At 49.2% G+C, this 19,992-nt stretch overlaps 1 protein-coding gene across 4 annotated transcripts in view; it reads right to left on the bottom strand.

The window, feature by feature from the left end:
- Positions 1–89: 89 nt before the first annotated feature.
- ARRB1 (arrestin beta 1) overlaps positions 90–19,992 on the bottom strand; it is a 124,431-nt gene continuing 104,528 nt past the window's right edge. For 2 of the 4 annotated variants that reach the window (XM_083737007.1, XM_083737005.1), the window contains exons 9-16: positions 18,423–18,507; positions 17,067–17,139; positions 15,388–15,525; positions 13,659–13,742; positions 13,175–13,198; positions 9,518–9,588; positions 6,854–6,905; positions 90–5,401 (exon numbers count right to left, since the gene is read on the bottom strand). In XM_083737007.1, coding sequence (XP_083593133.1) covers positions 5,290–5,401; positions 6,854–6,905; positions 9,518–9,588; positions 13,175–13,198; positions 13,659–13,742; positions 15,388–15,525; positions 17,067–17,139; positions 18,423–18,507 — 639 coding nt within the window. In that variant the 3' untranslated portion in view covers positions 90–5,289. The remainder of the gene's footprint in view (positions 5,402–6,853; positions 6,906–9,517; positions 9,589–13,174; positions 13,199–13,658; positions 13,743–15,387; positions 15,526–17,066; positions 17,140–18,422; positions 18,508–19,992) is intronic. The other 2 variants (XM_083737008.1, XM_083737006.1) reach the window with 1 other exon arrangement.

Raw genomic sequence — 19,992 nt, 5'->3', positions numbered from 1 at the left:
TCCCAGTGTCTGTCGTGGGCATTTCTGGCAAAACAACTCCGGTTCAAGTAAGAGAGACACAAAGGAAGTCAGGGACCCTGCGAGAGCACTTTGTATTTTTCGAAGATTAGTAAACTAGAATAATTTATTTGACAAAAACACAGAAAACGTCACGGATACAGTGGAGGAAGCCAAGGTGTTTTCCTACCCCCCCCCTTAAAGAACAGTACAAAGGAACCACGTAATAAAACGGACCGCCTGGTTTGCTTAGCTAGACTTTGCAAAGGGCTTCCTTCGCCCGGGTTGCCTTCAGCCTTCCTCCCCCTCTCTCCCAGGGAAAGGGGCAGCCGTAACTGTGCCCTGCTTGCCTCTCAAACCTCCCAAATGCACACTTATTAGCAGGGGCCTGCAAGACCCAAAACGGTTCTAGCAAATGTGGAAGCTGCAAAAAGTCAACACAGCAACATGAAACACAATCGCGGGTGGGACCGAACACAAAACCTGGGCAGGCCCAGTTGTCGCTGCTGCTGCTGCTGCTGCTTTTGTAGAAAGCTTGGGAAGGGGAACTGTGGAGCCATTTAGTCCAACCCCCTCGCTATGCAGGAATATTTATTGGGGGTATTTAATAGAGTGCTTTTTGCGAGAAGAAAAGAAAGCCATTGGAAAGCGGATTTGTGAAAACTCCTCCTCCGCTTTCTTGAGATGGCCTCTCTTGCCTAAGACTGACCCTAAAGGGAATTCCATTAACCGGCAGCTTGGTTCGATTTCACTCCACACTTCAATGGCACGATTCTGCCCATCAAACTGTTTCTAAAAGCACAGAAGTAGGAAGGACCTGATTTTTTCCCTCTTGGTCAGAGGGCAACCTCACTAGGTTGTCCACTGGAGGAAGACAGTTTGAGCATACTGCATTCTACATATTACTACGTGTTTTGTGCTTTTCTCTTGTATTTTTTACGTTGTGAACCGCCTTGAGGTCTTCAGATGAAGGGTGGCGTGCAAATTTAATAATGAATAATATACATACTTGTCCAATTGTTTCTACCGATTTCTCATACTCTAATAATAGTAACTACGACTGCAGTGGTAATATCTGTTCTGCGTGCAAAACTGAAATCTAGCCCTTGTAAATGGAACGAGGAGTACATGAAGCTTTTCCAGGTAGCTGATTTCTGCAAGTGTTCGAGGCACACGCAGCTGAGCCAAAACATCTTGGAAGACATTTTTTGCGAAGAAGATCCATTCCGCTTTCCCCTTTTCCTCAGCTCCTTGGGGAAAGAAGGCTGCTTTGCAGAACGGTCTCCAAATCTTCCCTAGCATAGCAGGGTTGGTCTAGATGGCTTTTGGGGGGCCCTTCTAACTCTGCAATGCTATGATTCATCCCCTGGAGAAATTCAGGGAACCGGTCCCCAGTCCTCTGCTGACAAATGGCAGCGGAAGAGGCTCTACGTGCCAGATCAGTAAAAGCACATCATTCTTTGGGATAGACAAAAATCTTGCCTGCCATCCTTTCGTTGACAGCAGACCTCCTTCCTGACGCTTCCGGGTCATTTGGAGAAAGCCTTGCTGCTCCCCCTCTTCCTTTTTTATTTTCTAAAGTATTTTCCAGTACAGTGCTACCTCTGGATACGAACGGGATCTGTTCCGGAGCCCCATTCACACCCTGAAGTAAACGTAAGATGTGTGTGCATGGGTTGCGTTTCGCCGCTTCCGTCATGTGTGTGACGTCATTTTGAGCGTCTGCGCATGCGGCGAAACCTGAAAGTAACGTGCTGCGTTACTTCCGGGTCGCTACGGAACGCAAACCGAAAATATTCACCCCGAAGCTACTTCAACCCGAGGTATAACTGTATTCAATACAGCATACTTTTCCATCATGCAATATTTCCATACTTCCCAACCCAAGACTCCCAAAAGGCATTCTAGAATTAACTTGTTTTGCTGCATATCAAATAATTTATCCACCCTATTTTTTCCTCTTTCATGTCTTCGCTCACTGTTGCTCATAAAGCTGCCCTAACTTGAAATTTTGGTGTAGTATCCCCTCACCACCTGGCAAATAGAAGGGGAAGAAATGGAGGCAGTGAGAGATTTTACTTTCTTGGGCTCCATGATCACTGCAGATGGTGACAGAAGTCACAAAATTGAAAGACGCCTGCTTCTTGGGAGAAAAGCGATGACAAACCTAGACAACATCTTAAAAAGCAGAGACATCACCTTGCCAACAAAGGTCCGTATAGTTAAAGCCCTGAGTGCTCACTGGACGGACAGATCCTGAAGCTGAGGCGCCAATACTTTGGCCACCGCAGGAGAAGAGAAGACTCCCTGGAAAAGACCCTGATGTTGGGAAAGATGGAGGGCCCAAGGAGAAGGGGATGACAGAGGAGGAGATGGTTGGACAGTGTTCTCGAAGCTACCAGCATGAGTTTGACCAAACTGCGGGAGGCAGGGGGAGACAGGAGTACCTGGCATGCTTCCTTCCAGGGGGTCACAAAGAGTCGGACACAACTAAACGACTAAGCAACAAATCTTTTTAAATGCCCCCCTGAAGCTTTCCCACTTGCCCTTTATCTGCCTGCCGCCTTGGTTCCTTATTTTGGGCTGTCGTTTGCTAGTTCTGCAAATTCTATCAGCTCATGCAGCCATTGTTCATTTTCTGCAATTCCTCTTTCTTCCCAGTTCTAGCATCAACCAGCTGCTCCTCTTCTCCCATAGGGCGAAAAGGGCTGTAGCAAAAGAGCCTAACTCCTTTGCATGCAAGTGTTCCCAAGGCTCCATCCCCAAAGGCATCTCCCACCAAGAAGGGGCCAGGCACTGGGATCCTTTGCCCAGGTCCCTGAGAGACCAGCTGGACAAATATCACACCTGAGAGAAGTCTTAGGTCCCTGTATCTTTAATGGTTTTGAATTCTGGTGCTGGAGGAGACTCTTGAAAATCCCATGGACTGCAAGAAGATCAAACCGATCCATTCTGAAGGAAATCAGCCCGGAGTGCTCACTGGAAGGACAAATCCTGAAGCTGAGGCTCCAAGACTTTGGCCACCTCATGAGAAGAGAAGACTCCCTGGAAAAGACCCTGATGTTGGGAAAGATGGAGGGCACAAGGAGAAGGGGACGACAGAGGACGAGATGGTGGGACAGTGTTCTTGAAGCTACCAGCATGAGTTTGACCAAACTGCGGGAGGCAGTGGAAGACAGGAGGGCCTGGCGTGCTCTGGTCCAGGGGGTCACAAAGAGTCGGACATGACTAAACGACTAAACAACAACAATCTTTAATGGGGGGTGGGGGGCTCAGGCCAAATTTGGCCCATGACCCCTTCCCCCTTGGCCCATGAGGCTGTTTTGGCCAGACAACACCCACCTGACCCTACACCTGAAGCTGATTCATGGCATCAGGTGTGAGGCAGGTAGACGCACGGCGGGAGGGGATTCACAGGTGAGAGAGGGGGGGACTCCAGCCAGTGCAGACAGTGCTAAGCTGGATGAACCAAGGCTGCTGTTACTAAATTTCATCTCCAGAGCCCCCCTCTGCAGATTTATTATTAAATTTATTAAATTTATTCACCTGTCGAGCTCAGGGAAGTTCACAGCATAAAAAGACAGCATTCCTGGCAGGAAATTTTGCCTGTTCGAGAGAGAGAGCCTGTCTGTGATAATGGCACCAACCTCACATGTGTCCTTCCGACCGCGCCAACCTGCAGAAACCGGCAATGCTACAGGTGCCTGTTCCACACTGGTAAGAAATCAACATTTTAATGTGACGGCTCCCATACACTTTGGAACTCCCTGCTCATTGATACCGTCCTATTTTCGGTGCCTGCCCAAACCATTCTTATTTATAGACAAGCCTGTCCGGACAGGTGGAACGTCAATGCATGTTTTAGTATGTTCTCAGTTTATTACATACTTTCTCTTTCAAAATATCAAAGAGATTCTTTTACTGGTAATTTTATCGCTTCGTTCTCTGTGTAAACGACTTTCAGGTTTGTTTGTTTGTTTGTTTGTTTGTTTGTTTGAACAATCAAGCTGTATATATTTTATGGAATTAATAAGATAACAAATGCATAGTCCTTGCTCACTGAAATCACATTGTGTGAAGAAAGGGACCCGTCACCCTGCCTGGCGATGGAAACATGAGTGGCAGGTTTTGCTCTCCAGTCCAGATTGGCTTCTCGGAGCCGAATGTAGCAAATCACGGCATTCGAACCCAGGGCAGTAACTCCCGGGAGCTGCAGCCGCCCCAAAGCACAACCGTTTCAGGGGCTGGAATCGAAGCAACTTCACCAAACATCTTTTGCACGTTCCCTTCCAGCTCTGCGATTCTATGAAGCTAAAGTGTCTAGAACATGCAATACGGGTTTGGAAGGGAGAATTCTCCAATTCTGCAAAACCGGACTGCTGCCTTTGTTCACCCCTCATCTCAATTCCATCAACTTGTGCATCTTTTTCTATCTTGTTCCATTTATCTAGAGATGATGGGGAATGCCGATAAACTCCCTCACTGAGTCATAGCCCCTCCTTGGACCTGGGACAGCTCAGTGGGTGGAGCATGAGACTCTTGAACTCAGGGCCCCACATTGGGTAAAAAATTCCTGCATTGCAGGGGGGTTGGACTAGATGACCCATAGGGTCCCTTCCAACTCTACAATTCTAATATTCTAAGCATCTCAAAAAGGCCCTTGGGGCAAGAGATGGAAAACCTGGGAAGACAGTACAGCACTCGACTGGATCCGACCCAAAGACCACAGCAGCCGGCTCTAGGTGTGCCGCCTCCTGGCTTAACAGCCGACAGGCCTCCAAAATCGCCTTGGGAACTGTCAGGGCGAGAGGCGCCCATTGCCGCATCTTGTGGCAGGGGGTTCCGCAGGTGAACGGAGCAAGGTGCAAAGCAGCAGGGCCTGGAGCCAGTGGGGTGGGAACACTGGGATGGAGCCCCCAGCAGAAAGCAGAGCACAGTTACCAAGCAAGGCCGCTGCTCCTTCCTGGGCAAACGACGACAACGACAGAAAACACGCACACACAGGCCCCCCTTCAGCGTGGCTCACAGGGGGGTGTGGGCATTCGCCCTTCCTTGGAGGCCGCCAGAAAAATATGTGGCTCGCAGAGCGGGTGGGAAAAGAACCCAAGGCTCTCGCAAGCTCCCCGACTCACCCCACAGGTTCCTGGTCAGTGTTTTAGAAAACAAAGGAACTCGACCCCCACCCCAAACCCGGAAAAAAGAAAGAAACCTTTATACAAAAGATAAGAAGCCTAGTGCTCAGGTGTCAGGACTTGGAAACGGAGAGAGAGACCCACGGAGAGGAGATCCAGTTTATCTGTCGTTCAGCTGCGGGGAGCTCATCCCGTCGTCATCCTCCTCCTTCTCGTCTTTCACCCCCTTCAGCCTCTGGCGGGCAAAGTCCTCAAAAACGATGTCGTCGTCACTAGCGGAAGAGAAAAAGTGAGAGGGAAAATGGGCCAAGAGCCGCAAAAAGATGGGACATGGGGCTAGGACTAGGCAGGTACCTCTGGGGCAGTTGCAGAAGCGCAGAAATGTAGAGGTGGAAGCGATACCCCAGTGATATCACTAGGCAAGAAGTGAAAATGGGCAGAGGGGCCATTGGTTGTTCCACTGCGCTCAGAAGAGGGGAGAATGGCAGCCCGGGAGAGGGCCTTCTCTGGGGTGGCCCCTAATATTAATTTATTTTTTCCGTTGCATTCTCTTTCATTCCGTGCTTTTGGCTTTCAACGGTTCACAAGTTGCCGGGCACTTGTTGACATTTGTACACCGCGTTAGAGACATTTTTTGTAGAAATCTACGTAAACGTGCAGTAAAAATAACGATAATCATAATGAATTGCAAGCAAGTTGTGGGCAACAACAGATTTCCTCCAAAAAAGGCTAAATCCAGAGGAACTGGGGGGAAATATGGGCGTTTTGATGACAACAATATATTGGGGGCCCTGCAGACCCCTGAGTGCAGGAGGAGTCCCCATCCCATAATAACCCCCATCTGGAGGCACCCAGAGAGAGACTGGGAAATGTGATATTAAATTGTGGTCTTCCTCTCCTCCTTTCCCATTGAGAAACTTTCTTTGTTTCCTTATGAAACTTTAGGCAAACTTTTGTGCATCCCGATAAGAATTTGGCTGGGCTGTTCTATGATGTCTCCTGAATTGGGGGGGGGGGGGGAGAGATTTTTTGCCCCAACCCCCAAATTTATTTCCTACCAGAAACCTGAGCAAGCAAAGTCAAGCTGCAAGATCTAAGCGATGCTTCGCCTCTGCTCAAACAGGTGCTGCATGTTTTCGGTTTGTTTCCGAAACCTGCAAAGCCTGTTGGATCAAAGGGGAAAAATCGGGGCGAAAGCGACAATGGCACGTGGCCTGTGGCCCCAGGCGCAGAGCTTCTCTCAGGCCATTTTCTGCTCAGAAGCAGCAAGCCTGGGCACTGCCCAAGGATCGTAACGCTGGAAGGGACCTCCCCAGGTCATCTAGCCCAACCCCGCGGCAGTGCAGGAATCGGCCTGCCCAAGGGAACACAGAAGCAACCGCTGAGCAAAGGCAGAGATTAGGAGAGCTCTTACTGTGTTTTTCCTGCTCCGTGGGACATGCAGAAGAGGCGATGGTTGGGAACATGCAAAGGAAGGGAGGGGGGGAAGAGAAGAAGAAAAATGCAGATTTCGTGTTACATGCAAGAGCGTTAGAAGGAAGCTGCCGCAGACCTTTTCATGGAGGATGGCAAGTTAGTCGGTTAGTGAGTGGCATGCGGAGGAAGTGAGTTGACTCCCTATCGAGCTACATGCAGATGATGGAGAGACATGCAAAGGATGCAGGATTCCCCATGTGGACGTCCGCCCCCCCCATCATCCTCCCCACACAGTGAGTCCGGCTTACTTCGTATCAAGCTCTATGAGATTTGTGTCAATCGGAGCTTCATTTTCTGGAACTGAACAAACGGAATCGGGGCAAACGGTTAGTTTTATCGAGCGCCAGAAGTCAGCCATTATTTCCTCATTATTATTATTATTATTAAGAATTTATATACCGCCCTATACCCGAAAGTCTCAGGGCGGTTCACATAAAAGGATCACAGTACAGTCATACCTCGGGTTACAGACGCTTCAAGTTGCGTTTTTTTGGGGGGGTTACGGACTCGCCAAAACCCCAAGTACTGGAACGGGTTACTTCTGGGTTTCGGCAGCCTCGCATGCACAGAAGTGCTAAATTGCGCTTTGCACATGCGCAGAAGTGCCAAATTGCAACCCACACGTGCACAGACGCGGCGCTGCGGGTTGTGAACACTGTGGGTCGCGAATGTGCCTCCCGCACAGATCACATTCACAACCCAAGCACCCACTGTTTGCCATATTTTCCTGTGTATAGCACCCCCTCATGTATTTTTGGGGACCGCAACAAATAAATTTGTAGAGGAGAAATTGCCCAGAGTTATTGAGCTTTTTTTGGGGGGGGGGTACCAGCCCCCATCGTTCCTAACCACTGGTCCTGCTAGCTAGGAATGCTGGGAGTTGTAGTCCAACAATAGATGGAGTCCCAAGCCTGTGAGACTGGCTTGTTCTACCATTTGGAAGAACTCAGTCCTTTAGTATGGCAGGTCCTAAACGTTGGAACTCCCTGCCGGTTGGGAAGGCTGCTCTGGGGCACCGGTCCCGTCGATGCCCAAGCTCCGTCCTAACAACCGCGCTGCCGTGGAACAAGTTCGGGCTTCCAGCCTCATGGCTGAAACTGGGTCCTTCCAAAGCGAGATGCTCCCAACTGTGGGATATAATCCGCTGGGAGCAGTCAAGTACAACATTCCTTGTTTTCCTAGAGTGGACATGCAAGGGGATGTTGGTCCAGCCAGTCGAAACTTCCTGTTCCTCTTGGGCTTGAGCATCCTCTTCCCCTGCATGTGACTAGAGGTGGGCATGACCTCACCTGTCCAGGTAACAAAAGGACGAGTCGCCCAGCACTCTCTCCCTTCTTCACTTCAATCTTTGTTGGACCAGCTTTTTAGCTAGGACTGCTCTGCCAGATCTCAGCTAGCAGAAGCACTGGGATTCTTCCCCCATATGGGGTAGATCCACATGTACATATTTGTAACTAAGCCTGCCTTCAGGAATCCAACTGTGAACTGATGTGAGTACACTTCTTTTATTGACTTTGAATAAGATTGTGGCATCTTTGTTCGTTTGAGAGGGATTAAAGGGAAAGCCACTCCGCCCTTCGGAGGAGGTGGAGTTGTGGGCTTCACAGCCCCAGCCCCCGCACGATTGAGGGGATTCCCGGCCACATCACCTCCTGGCCAGCCAATCAGCTGGCTGTGGGGGTGTGGCCTGCGTTGGACGCGGCCAAGCTGTTCCTGCTTTTCCCATCCTCCCGCCCTCTAAGGTTCTCGTTCCTTGACCTTGCTATGGACTTCGGTTGGTCGCCGTTGAGTGGCCTGGTAGGAATTTTTTCCACTTGGCAAATTGGCACCAGCCACTTGGTTTTTGCCTAAAGGTAAAGGTAAAGGTACCCCTGCCCGTACGGGCCAGTCTTGACAGACTCTGGGGTTGTGCGCCCATCTCACTCAAGAGGCCAGGGGCCAGCGCTGTCCGGAGACACTTCCGGGTCACGTGGCCAGTGTGACATCGCTGCTCTGGCGAGCCAGAGCCGCACACGGAAACGCCGTTTACCTTCCCGCTGGTAAGCGGTCCCTATTTATCTACTTGCACCCGGAGGTGCTTTCGAACTGCTAGGTTGGCAGGCGCTGGGACCGAGCAGCGGGAGCGCACCCCCCCACAGGGATTCGAACCGCCGACCTTTCGATCGGCAAGTCCTAGGCGCTGAGGCTTTAACCCACAGCGCCACCTGCGTCCCATGGTTTTTGCCTACCTCATAGCAAATCATCACTTTCTTGGTACTGGCGGTTAGGCATTGGTATAGTTCTGTAGATGGAAGAGGGGAGGTAGCGCCGTCACCTGCCCCACATATTGAAGGGTAGTCCATTAAAGGATTCTGGGGGGTGTGGCCCTGTCCGAAGCCTGGGGAGCTGAGAGCCTAAGGCATGCCCCCCATCGGTGACCCTGGGGGAGTTCCTAGTTGATGCGCATCAGCAGGACCCCCCCTACTGGTGGTTAACCCTTCCCAGATTTCAAGCAGATGGGCTGAGGTCGGATAGGGTCAGTTAGGACCAATGCCTAAGCCAATACCTGTAACCAATAAAGTTGTGGCCTTTTTTAGCCCATTAACCTTAATAATTGTGTCATATGTCATTATTTCCACGGGGGGTGGGGGGTGGGAACTTGCCACGCAACTTACCAGGAATGCACAATTCAATCTGAGACAGACTGAATTGTATAATAGTTGAGAGGCCCACACGAGCCTGCAACCAGCTATCTGCTGTGCATGTAAAAAGGGGGAATGTAAAACACTGCTGAGTTATAGAACTTGCTAGTGCCAGTTAGGAAGGATATTAATAAACAATCTATCCTCTCCTGCCACCCTGAACATTCCCACACCAACGAGACCGCCGCCAAGCAGAGCCCCCTTGCGGAGTGGGGCAGACACTCAACTCACCGTCCCGTTGCAGAGGCTCCTCCTTGGGTTTGGGGTGCATGAGGGTGAATGGCAGCTCCACAGCCACGTCGCTGGAAAGACAGACAAGAGAGTGAGCAGCCCCAGGGAGCGCCCCAAAACAGTCCGATATGTTTGCTCAGGCTCTAGCGCAGCCTTCTGCAGCCTGCAGCACCCCCCCCCCAGATGTTTGGGACCACAACTGAATGGCTGTGAGGGGCTTGAACAAGGAGGAGGGGGACTGCTTTGTGGGATTGGGGGGGGGTTGCAGTTCCAAAAGTCAATACAGTGGTACCCTGGTTCTCAAACGCCTTGGTACTCAAACAAATTGGAACCCAAACACTGCAAAACCCAGAAGTTAAGTGTTCCGGTTTGCAAACCTGTTTTGGAATCCGAACGTGCTCCGTTTTGAGTGTTACGCTGAGGTCTGCCTGTTTTTGCTATTTATTTTGCGTTTTTGTGGCTTTTTTTGTTTCATCTTTGTGAATGTGTGGAACCCAGTTCAGCTACTGATTGATTGATTGATTGTGTGACTGCAGTACATTGTTGATTGCTTTCATTTTATGGATCAATGGTTTCGTTAGGTAGTAAAATCCATGTTATATTGCTGTTTTAGGGGTTGTCGGGAATGGATTAATCCGTTTTGCATTACTTTCTATGGGAAAGCACGCCTTGGTTTTGGAATGCTTTGGTTTTGGAATGGATTAAATTTGAGAACCAAGGTACCACTGTAACTTGATTGTTTGGTATGGCGGCACCTGCACTTTGGAACTCCCTGCCTATTGACGTTAGAAAGGCACCTTCGCCGTGCCCTTTTCAGCACCTGCTAAAAGCTTTTGTTCAGGCAAGCCTACCCAGATGTCTAGAACATTGAGTTTGAATGCATTACTAGTCTATTGCTAACTTTCTGAAAGTCTTAAACTATTGCCGTCAATTTTTTCTTTTAGATGACTTTTCTCGTTGCGTTGTGTGAAGAAGTACTTTCTTTTATCCACCCTGAACCACAGAATCATAGAATTGTAGAGTTGTAAGGGGTCCCCAATGGTCATCTAGTCCAACCCCCTGCAATGCAGGAATATGCAGCTGTCCCATGCGGGGATCGAACCTGCAACCTAGGCAATATCAGAACCACGCTCTAATCATCTGAGCTAAGCCTGTCCAGACACATGGACATCACAGGCTTTTTAGTTCTTTTTAGCTAGAGTTGATTTTTGAAATCGCCTTCCGAATGCTTTTAAACACACTGTGTGCGGGGTTGTAATCCACGATTTAAATGTTTTACGCTGTGCTTTTGCCTTGAAGTCTTCTTACGGTCGAGGGATATATAAAAGTTGTTAATAAATAAATGGCGGCCATCATGCAACTGGTCCCGTCCAACTCTACAACTTCCATGATTGTGCGAATTCGGTTCCAATGGAGTACAAGTGTAAAGTTATTGCCCAGGACAGGAAAATAATGGGCTGGCTGTTCTCCGCCAGCAGGAGGCGGCATTGAGCTAAATCTCTCTTTCTGCATGGATCTGAGATCAAGATGCACCCAGCTGATCAGAGGGAGCTGCTTTTGGGGATGCATCTTCTTGGGACTTGAGCCCTTAACTCGCTGCAGCATCTCAGTTTTATGCTGCCTGCTGTCATCAATGAATCAGGGTGGCAGAGAGAGGATGCTGAGCCCCTGGAACGGGAGGAACCTCTCAAAAGCGAAATCTGCCGGAGACAGCGAGGAAAAGCAAGAGGTTTGGAGCGTTTGCACCCGGAGCACCTCTGGGTGGGAGGACAAGACGTGGAAACTCATGGGCGTCCAATGAAGCTGAAGGCTGGGAGATTCGGGACGGATAAATGAAAGCACTTCTGCACACAGGTGACCTGCGGAACTCCCTGCTACAGGAAGCACAGCGGTGGCCGCCAACCTAGATGGCTTTAAAAGAGGACTAGACCATTTCATGGGGGGGGGGGGCTATCGATGGCTACTAACTAGGACGGCCAGGCTCTTCTTCACAGCTGGAGGAAGCAATGCTTTTGAATACCATTTGCTGGAAACTGCAGGAGGGGAGTTTGATCCTGGGTTTGAATCTCGCTTATGGCTTTCCCTATGGAGCCTCTGGCTGGCCCCCGGGAGAGCAGGATGGGCCACAGGTGACCCCTTCTTGTGTCCTTCTGTTCTTCATTTGGCCATCCAGAAAGAGCTCCATGATTTTGCCTGTTCCCCTTTAAGTATCTAGAGAGAGTTGTGCTGGATCAGACCCAGACCCCATCTTGTTGCCAATGGTGGATAACCTTATTATTACTAAGTTGCCCCAGCCACTCTAGGTGGCTTCCAACAAATAAATCCTTCTGGGAGGCCTCGGTTGGGGATGGAAGGGAATTGTAATCCAACTGCAAGATAGGAGATTCTCACTGAACCTTAGGAATAACTTTCTGGTGGGGAGGGCTGTTCGACCACGGAATGGACTCCCTTGGAAGACAGTGGAGGGTTGTTGTTTTTCCAGAGCCCTGGATGCTTTAGTTGTGATTCCTCAACTGCAAGGGGTGGACTACATGGCCGCTGGGGGTCCCTTCCCACTCTATGATTCCAAGAGCTACAGGATTGCATTACAAGCTAGCACACGGCGACGGCGCAGCTGCAGAATCTGTGGAAGTGCCTCCAGCAGAGCCATGGGGTGGGAGGTTTTTCCGACGGAGCAACCGGCTCCCCTGAGAGGTGGTGAATTCCCCTTCCGTGGAGCTTTCTAAGTGCTCAGGTGGCCCCCTGCCATGTAGGGGCCCCCAGATTCCTCCACTGAAGGGGGCTGCACTAGAGCAGGGATCGGCAAACTAAGGCCCGCGGGCTGGATCAGGCCCAATGGCCTTCAGGATCCACCCTGCGGACTGTCCGTTCTGCAGAGTTCAGAGTTGGGACATCAGAATTGGACATTTGCTGATTATACAAAGCTTCACAGCCTGCTCTCCGCCGGTCTGGCCCCGTGATTCATTTTAGGACTTCCAGAGACTTCGGTTTGTTAGTTTTGATGTTTTGAATTATTCCATTAAGTCTTTCACATTGTTACTATTTCTGGCCATTGTGTTGCTTCCGATATTTCTGACTCAACATGGAGGAGGGAGGAGGCTGGGCTGAGCTGGCTGAGCGTCATTTTAAGCAGCCCCTCTCCAGAATCAGCCCTTTCGCGCCGCTCAACTTCCCTCCGCCAGCCTAGTGCACCTGTGGGCCAGAGAGCAGAGCGGACGAGCTTGCTCTGCCTACTCACGAGAAGCAGCAGAGGCAGTGGCGGTGGCAGCCCCTGGGAAGGTAAGCACAGCGGCTGGGGCTGACTACCTGCCCCTGTCACCTCTTCTTCCAGCTCCCCACCCGCCCACCACAAGGTCTGAGGGACAGTGGACCAGCCCGTGGCTAAAAAATTTTGCCGACCCCTGGACTAGAGAACCAGGTTCCGGAGGGGTACTGGGTGGGGTGTTGAGGCTGGTCCGATGTGACAGCTTGGAGGGGTCCAAGTGCAAAACGAAAACTTCCGATGGAGGAAGAGAAATGACGGAGATGGCAAAATAAAAAGGAGGAAAAAGATGGCGAGCGGAAGATGAGAAAAGTGGGAGGGGTGTTCCCCCCAAGCATGCTGGGTTGGGGTGGGGGCCACGGTCAGCCGCAGCAGGCGGAGTCTGAGAGCGTTACCTGGAGGCAAGGTCTCCGAGCAGGCTGGTGTTACCAAAGGAGATGGAGAGAATTGGTTAGAGGTTGCAACAATCACAGCGGCACAGTCAAGGGGACTGGGATTTGCGTGCAAGCTCAACAACCCCACACCGTTCCGGAGCCTCCGCTTTGCGGAGCCTCGGGGCACAGATCTCCTGGTGCCGCCACCAAGACAGAGGGGATCACTGGGGTGGCGTGGGGCATGGCACAAGGGGTCGGGGTTATCCAACTGGCTTGGCGGCTCATCGGCACATGGGAGCATGCGGAATTGCCAGGTCGGAATTCCCTGGTCCACCACGCAGCCGTTATTTAGATGCAAGGTTCAGTGGGGCGACCCTAGGTGGCTGTCTCTAGGATTGTGGACTCCAGGGAAGAGGGCCCTGGAGCAGCGATTCAGAGCGCTCCCCAAATCCCACTAAGCGGAAAGAAGGCATTATGGCACTTTGCAGAGCTGAGTAGCACTCACCCGCCACGAGAGACCACCAGCTTCACTTTCACTTTGTAGGAGACAATGATGCCCAAGACCTCCTTGTTGGCGCCGTCTCTCAACCTGGAGGAGTGAGAGTGTGCAAAAGAGCATGGAGCCAAAGCGATCGTTTTCGGCTTAGGGCCCTCATATTTATGGGACCTCCTCTCCTGGTCTGCCCTGCAGAGAACCTTAAGGTCCATGAATAACCATAGTTTAGAGGTCCCAGGCCCTAAGGAAGTCAGACTATCCTCCACCAGGCCCAGGGCCTTCTCAGTGATGGCTCCGACCTGGTGGAATGCTCTGTCCCAGGAGACCAGGGCCCTGCAGGATTTAACCTCCTTCCATCGGGCCTGTAAGACAGAGCTATTCCGCCTGGCCTTTAATTTGAATTCAGCCTGATCTTTTATTTCCCTTCCCTTCCCTCCCCCTTCCCTTTTATGAAGATCACCCACTCTGAGACCCCACAGCTAATTCTCCCCTGGCCTCCTCGCTGGCCCAAGCAGGACCAATTCAGCCAGCTAGCCCTGGTGACTATCTTAATACTTATTAGATGGATTTCCCCCAAATTGATTTCTGAAATTTGAATTTTATTGTTATTCGTGTTTTTATACTGTATTTTACGCTGCTTTTACAATTAAGTGTTTTAAATTTGTTGTTAACTGCCCTGAGCCTGGTTTTCTGAACCGGGAAGGGAGGGGTATAAATAAAAATTTATTTATTTATTTTTTATTATAGCCGCGTTTAAAACCCCCGTGTGAGCTTTGTACAACGTTCCTCCGGGGCGGTCTTTTCTAACGAGCATTTCCCAGTGCCAGATTAGCAAATAGGCAGAGCAGGCAAGCGACCTGAGGGCCCCGCAGCTTTTAGGGGCCCCATGACAATGGGTCAAAAACATATTGGATATGATCTTGAAAGAAAATTGCAATCAAGATGTGATGGCCTAGGATTCGGACTCAGATGCTGAACCTGAGGGATCCCAGCCTGCACAGGATTCCCCGCCTCCAGAACCAGCTGAGCCAGGGCTGGGGCTTGAGCCTGAAGGGTCCTCACCTGGGCTGGATCCTCAGGTGCAGGCACCAGCTGAGTCTGCTCTGGCTCCTGGGGTGATGGAGGACCCATTGCCTGCAGGGGCTCCACTCTCAGCCCCGTCAGGGGAAGCTGAGGTTGCCTCTGGGTCCATTAACCCTCCAGCCTCTCCGGAGCTGCAGAGGCTCAGGGCAGAGAGACAGAGGGAACTAAGTTCCCGCAGGAGGAGTGCTCGTCTCCAGGCCAGGAGAGGCAAGTCACCTGAGAATCGGGGCCGCCTCATGTCTCAGGGCAGATAAAAGCCGGCCAGCCCCAGTCCCAAGTTGCAGGAGCAACATTGTTGGTTGCTAGTTCCTGCCTGAACCCTGTCCTGCTTTCCTGCCGGAGTTCCTGACCCGTCCTGGCTCCCTGCTTGCATGCCTGTTCCTGACTTCACCCGACTCCCTGCCCTGCACCCAGCTTCAGCTACTACGGACTGCCTCCACGTTGCACCTTTGACCACGGACCGGACATGGACCTCGCCTCTCGGGTATAGCTGGGCCACTGGCTTGATCCTGCAGCCTCTCCTTCTTAACTGCTTAGCTCTGGGTGCTACACGAAAACAGAAAACACCAAACTCCACCCCCAGTTTGCTCAGCTAACGAACCCGGCTGCCTCCTCCTTCCCCAACTGCCCGTAGGTAGGTAGGAAAAAACCTCACAGTGTGCTAGAGGCAAGGTTGGTGTCTTCGTGCTTGAGTTTCCCGTCCAGGGCGAGACCGCGCTTCTCCCGGTTGTTGGCGAGGAACGGGGTCAACGTGTAGACTTTGCAGAAGGTGGAGCTGGGAGCCACCACGTCGCTGGAGACGGGGATAAAACCACAGATCGGTGAAAGACAGCCAGGCGCAAAGCAAAATGTATAAAGAGATTAATATAACTAACAGTAGTTGTAAATGAATACAGACGGACAACAAGAATTGTATAAACAGGAGGATTTATTTGTTTGTGGATATACAGTCATACCTCGAGTTGAATGTGCTTCAGGTTGAGCACTTTCGGGTTGTGCTCCGCGGCAACCTGGAAGTAATGGAGTGCATTACTTCCGGCTTTTGCCGCTCGCGCATGCGCAGATGCTCAAAATGACATCACACGCATGCGCGGAAGCAACAAAACCATCTTACGTTCCATTCAGGATGCGAACGGGGCTCCGGAACAGATCCCGTTTGCATCCCAAGGTACCACTGTACTATGGACAAATATGGAAAATGAATAACAATATACAAAATGGATGAAAATAATGCCATAAAATTATATGCGATATAAAAAACCAGAAGAAGGAAGGAGGGAAGTCAGCACTTAGGAGGAAGTATAAATGTAAAATGCAACAGATTATGTGCATGTGGAGTATGTAACCGGAAAACTAATAAAGATTATTTTGGGGGGGGGAGAGAGAAAGAGAACAAGGTGCAGCGGGCTCAAACCTCGACTGCGCATCGCTGCAGCTCCTGGCAGCCATGTTTCCCAGCAGGAAGCCTGGTTGCAGTAGGAGGGAACTGCAACAAGATGTTGCAGCGTGCAGCGCTATCTCCCAAGTATTCCACTCTCTTCCCCTTCCCCTTCCTCAACCGTGAAGTATTCTGTTTGTCCCCCAAATGGCCGACCGGCATTCTGCTACCACGGTGTGTGGTTAATTCCCCACTGGGCTGTGTTTTTGGGGGGCAGGAAGGGGGTCTTACTTCAAGGGTTTTTCCTAAGGTTTTGTGTGTGGGGGGGTGTTCTTTGGTACTTCTACAAACCTCAGAGCCCTGAAATCTTGTACCTGGATGTTGTAGTTTTGCCTACATTAGTCCTGGCACTTGGAGACCTGAAATTTTATCAGTTTATACTAGCGCTGCAATGAAGTGTTGCAGTGTGAAGTGCTCCCTTTCAGGGTGGTTCTGCACTCAATCCTTCTTTCCCAGGGGATTCTGGGAATTGTGGCTCTGTGAGGAGAACAGAAGCCCTCCAACAAGGAAGACATGACGATTTAAAACAGTACAGTTATGCTTTCAATGCATGATGCAGATGCAGTCATTTTGCACGTGAACTTTTCCCAAATTCCCAAGATGGCATTACAAGATGGTGGCCCCCAACAGCCGAGCACCCAAGTCCTCACCTCAATTCATAACAAAATCAAAGCAAGCTTGGCTTCTTCACATTCAACCCTCTGATGACTTTTGCCTCTCAGGCTCCAGGCCAACCTTCCCCAACCTGGTGCCCTCGAGAGGCTGCTTAATCACAGCTCCTATCCTTCCTGGACATGTTGGCTGGGGCTTCTTCAGACTGTAAGCCCCTTGCGGGCAGAGTCCTGCCTGCTACACGGTGCCCACGTGGACGGAGAAAGCCAAACGACAATACTCACTCTGCTTCCTCCACTGCAACGGGGCATTTGTACTGGGCTGTGTTGAAGAGGCAGATGTCTGCGTACTGGCGAACTGCAAATGAAAGGAAAGAATGAAAGAAAGAAAGAGAGAGAGAGAGAGAGAGAGAGAGAGAGGACATTAGATCAGTGGTTTTGAATTTTATTGTGTTATTATCTTCCTTAGTGGGGTGTGCAAACCACTGTTCAGAATAATGCTTTTTATTATTATTATTGTTGTTGTTGTTGTTACAGTGATACCTTTAGTTTTGAACTTAATTCGTTCCGGAGGTCCGTTCTTAACCTGAAACAGTTCTTAACTAGAGGCGTGCTTTCACCGGCACACGATTTTCATTCTCATCCTACAGCAGCAAGAACCTTAATGGCCCAAAAATGGAAGCAAGAGGATCTACTGACTCTTGAAGAGTGGAGAATGAAACTTATGGATTACGCAGAATTGGACAAAATGACCGGGAAAATTAGATACCAAAAAGACCACAAATTCATCGAGGACTGGGGAAAGTTTACGGATTCTCTGGAAAATAGATGTGATGTACAGACAACGTTAGTCGGTTTTAAAGAGGCTTTGTGATTGTTAAAGATGTACTGTAAAAGAAAAACAGAAGTGTTAAGTTACTATTAACTGGCAATACAAGACATGAAAAATGCATACTAAATAAGAAATATGGATGATTGGTGGAGGTGCTGGTGGAAGTTCAAAAATTGTAAAATACGAGAATGAGATTCTGTTGAATAATTTGTAAAAGAAAATATAATAAAAAATTATTTTAAAAAAAACGTTTTTCGTTCTCATCCTGGGTTCACAACTAGAGGTAAGTCTTTCAGGTTGGCAGAGTTTGTAACCTGAAGCATTTGTAACCTGAGTTGTTTGTAACTCAAGGTACCACTGTATTATTAATAATAATAATAATAATAATAATAATAATAATACCCCGCCCATCTGGCTGGGTTTCCCCAGCCACTCTGGGCGGCTTCCAACAGAATATTAAAATACAATAGACTATTAAACATTAAAAGCTTCCCTAAACAGATAGTTGATTATTTCCTTGACATCTGATGGGAGGGCGTTCCACAGGGCAGGTGCCACCACCGAGAAGGCCCTCTGCCTGGTTCCCTGTAACTTGGCTTCTTGCAGTGAGGGAACTGCCAGAAGGCCCTTGGAGCTGGATCTCCATGTCTGGGCTGAATGATGGGGGTGGAGACGCTCCTTCAGGTATACTGGGGCTGGAACCAAGTCATGGGGGGCAGCCCCAAAAACTCAAGCCACCTCTCCTTTGCCTGGTTGCTCTTTTGACCCACCCACAAAGTAAGTGATGCCCGAGAGGCATCCAGGCTCACCTGAGATTTTAATCTTCTTCACCGTCTTGTTGGTGTTGTTCGTCACGTGAACGTTGACGCTTATCGGCTCCCCGTGATAGTAAATCTACAGAGAACACAAGCGACAAGTCCTCAGGGAGGAGATTTTAGGAAAGGGCGCCCACAATCTGACAATTCCGGCAGATGCACGTTGCAATTCACTCTTGGAAAGAATCACCATGGGAGTTTATTTATTTAACAGATTTATAAACCGCCTCACAGCCAGAAGTTAATGAAGTTTGTTTTACTCATTTGTTTCATTTCATAAAATTTATATACCATTTGATTGCAAAAAAGCATAGACAAACAGCCACCCAACCTCCTGATTAAAAACCTCTCTCATTTTATAAATTTATAAAACTTGTATTCTGCTGTGTCATAAAAAAATAGATCAAAGCAGGTTACAACAATTAAACATAAAACCACACAATAAAAACAATTACAAAGTTATAGAAATACATCAGTTATAACCCCTGTGAAGTATGTATTCTTTTTTTTTAAAGAGAAATCTCTCTTTTAAAAATAGTTTATTTTTGCATTTTCTAAGCGAAATAAAAACATAAAATCCCCTTTGACTTCCCTCCCCCTCCCCATATTGTGGATCCTAATATAATGATTTCCTCCTCTGCATCTGTTTCATAGCCCTATTCTTATAAATCCTTTATCATTCCATAGTTCAAATTTTTACTACAAGTTTTCTGTCAATCCTACCAATGTGTGTAATTGTTTACAATAGTTCCCCCCCCCCAAAAAAAAAAATAGATTGTAAACTTTCCCCATTCTTTATTTGGTGGATGACTTCTTAATTGCCTGCATAAGGCGGGTGGAACAGAAAAGTTTTCAGCAGGGATTTAAAAGTTGGCACAGAAGTTGCCTGCTGGATCTCCAGTAGCACAGAGTTCCACAGGGCTAGGCCAAAGACACTAAAGGCTCACGAACTCGGGGAATGACCAACAAGGGTGCTGCAGATGATCTCTGTGAACTAGCTGGAATATCAGGCTTGAGGCGATCTCTGCGGTGCCCTGGCCCTAAGTTGTTCAGGGCTTTCTAAATTAACATTCTTCCAGAGGGCTGAAGGAGCAACACTAAAAGTCCTGTTTTGTGTACGAACTAAGCACAGCTCCGGGGCACGCAGTTCTCCATCAGCAGCGCCCCACCTGAGAAGTGCAATTGCAGGGCCAGGATCTATGGGGCGAGGCAGACATCACAGTGCCAGATTTACGTACAAGCTAAACAAGATATAGCTTAGGGCCCCACTCTCTTGGGGGCCCCCAAAAATTAAAGGGGGGGGAACTGAATGTACATTTCCATAATATAAGATAAAAAACAAATAAAATAAAACCTACATAAAGCAACAGTGTTTTGTGTTGTGTAGGCTCCTATGATATAAGTCATGGACCCCGCATGCTCCCTAAAACACTGTTTTGCTCCTTTCTATATACAGGGTGCCTACATTCTGCTATTTATCATTATTAGTAGTTTGCATAATATATTTACTCCTATTATTATTTCATGTTATAGCAAGTTTCTAGAGACTAGGTTATGAGTCTTT

The sequence above is a fragment of the Podarcis gaigeae genome (assembly GCF_964106915.1).
Source record: "Podarcis gaigeae genome assembly, chromosome: 4".
Classification (NCBI taxonomy): domain Eukaryota; kingdom Metazoa; phylum Chordata; class Lepidosauria; order Squamata; family Lacertidae; genus Podarcis; species Podarcis gaigeae.
This window is presented reverse-complemented; position numbering and strand designations above follow the sequence as displayed.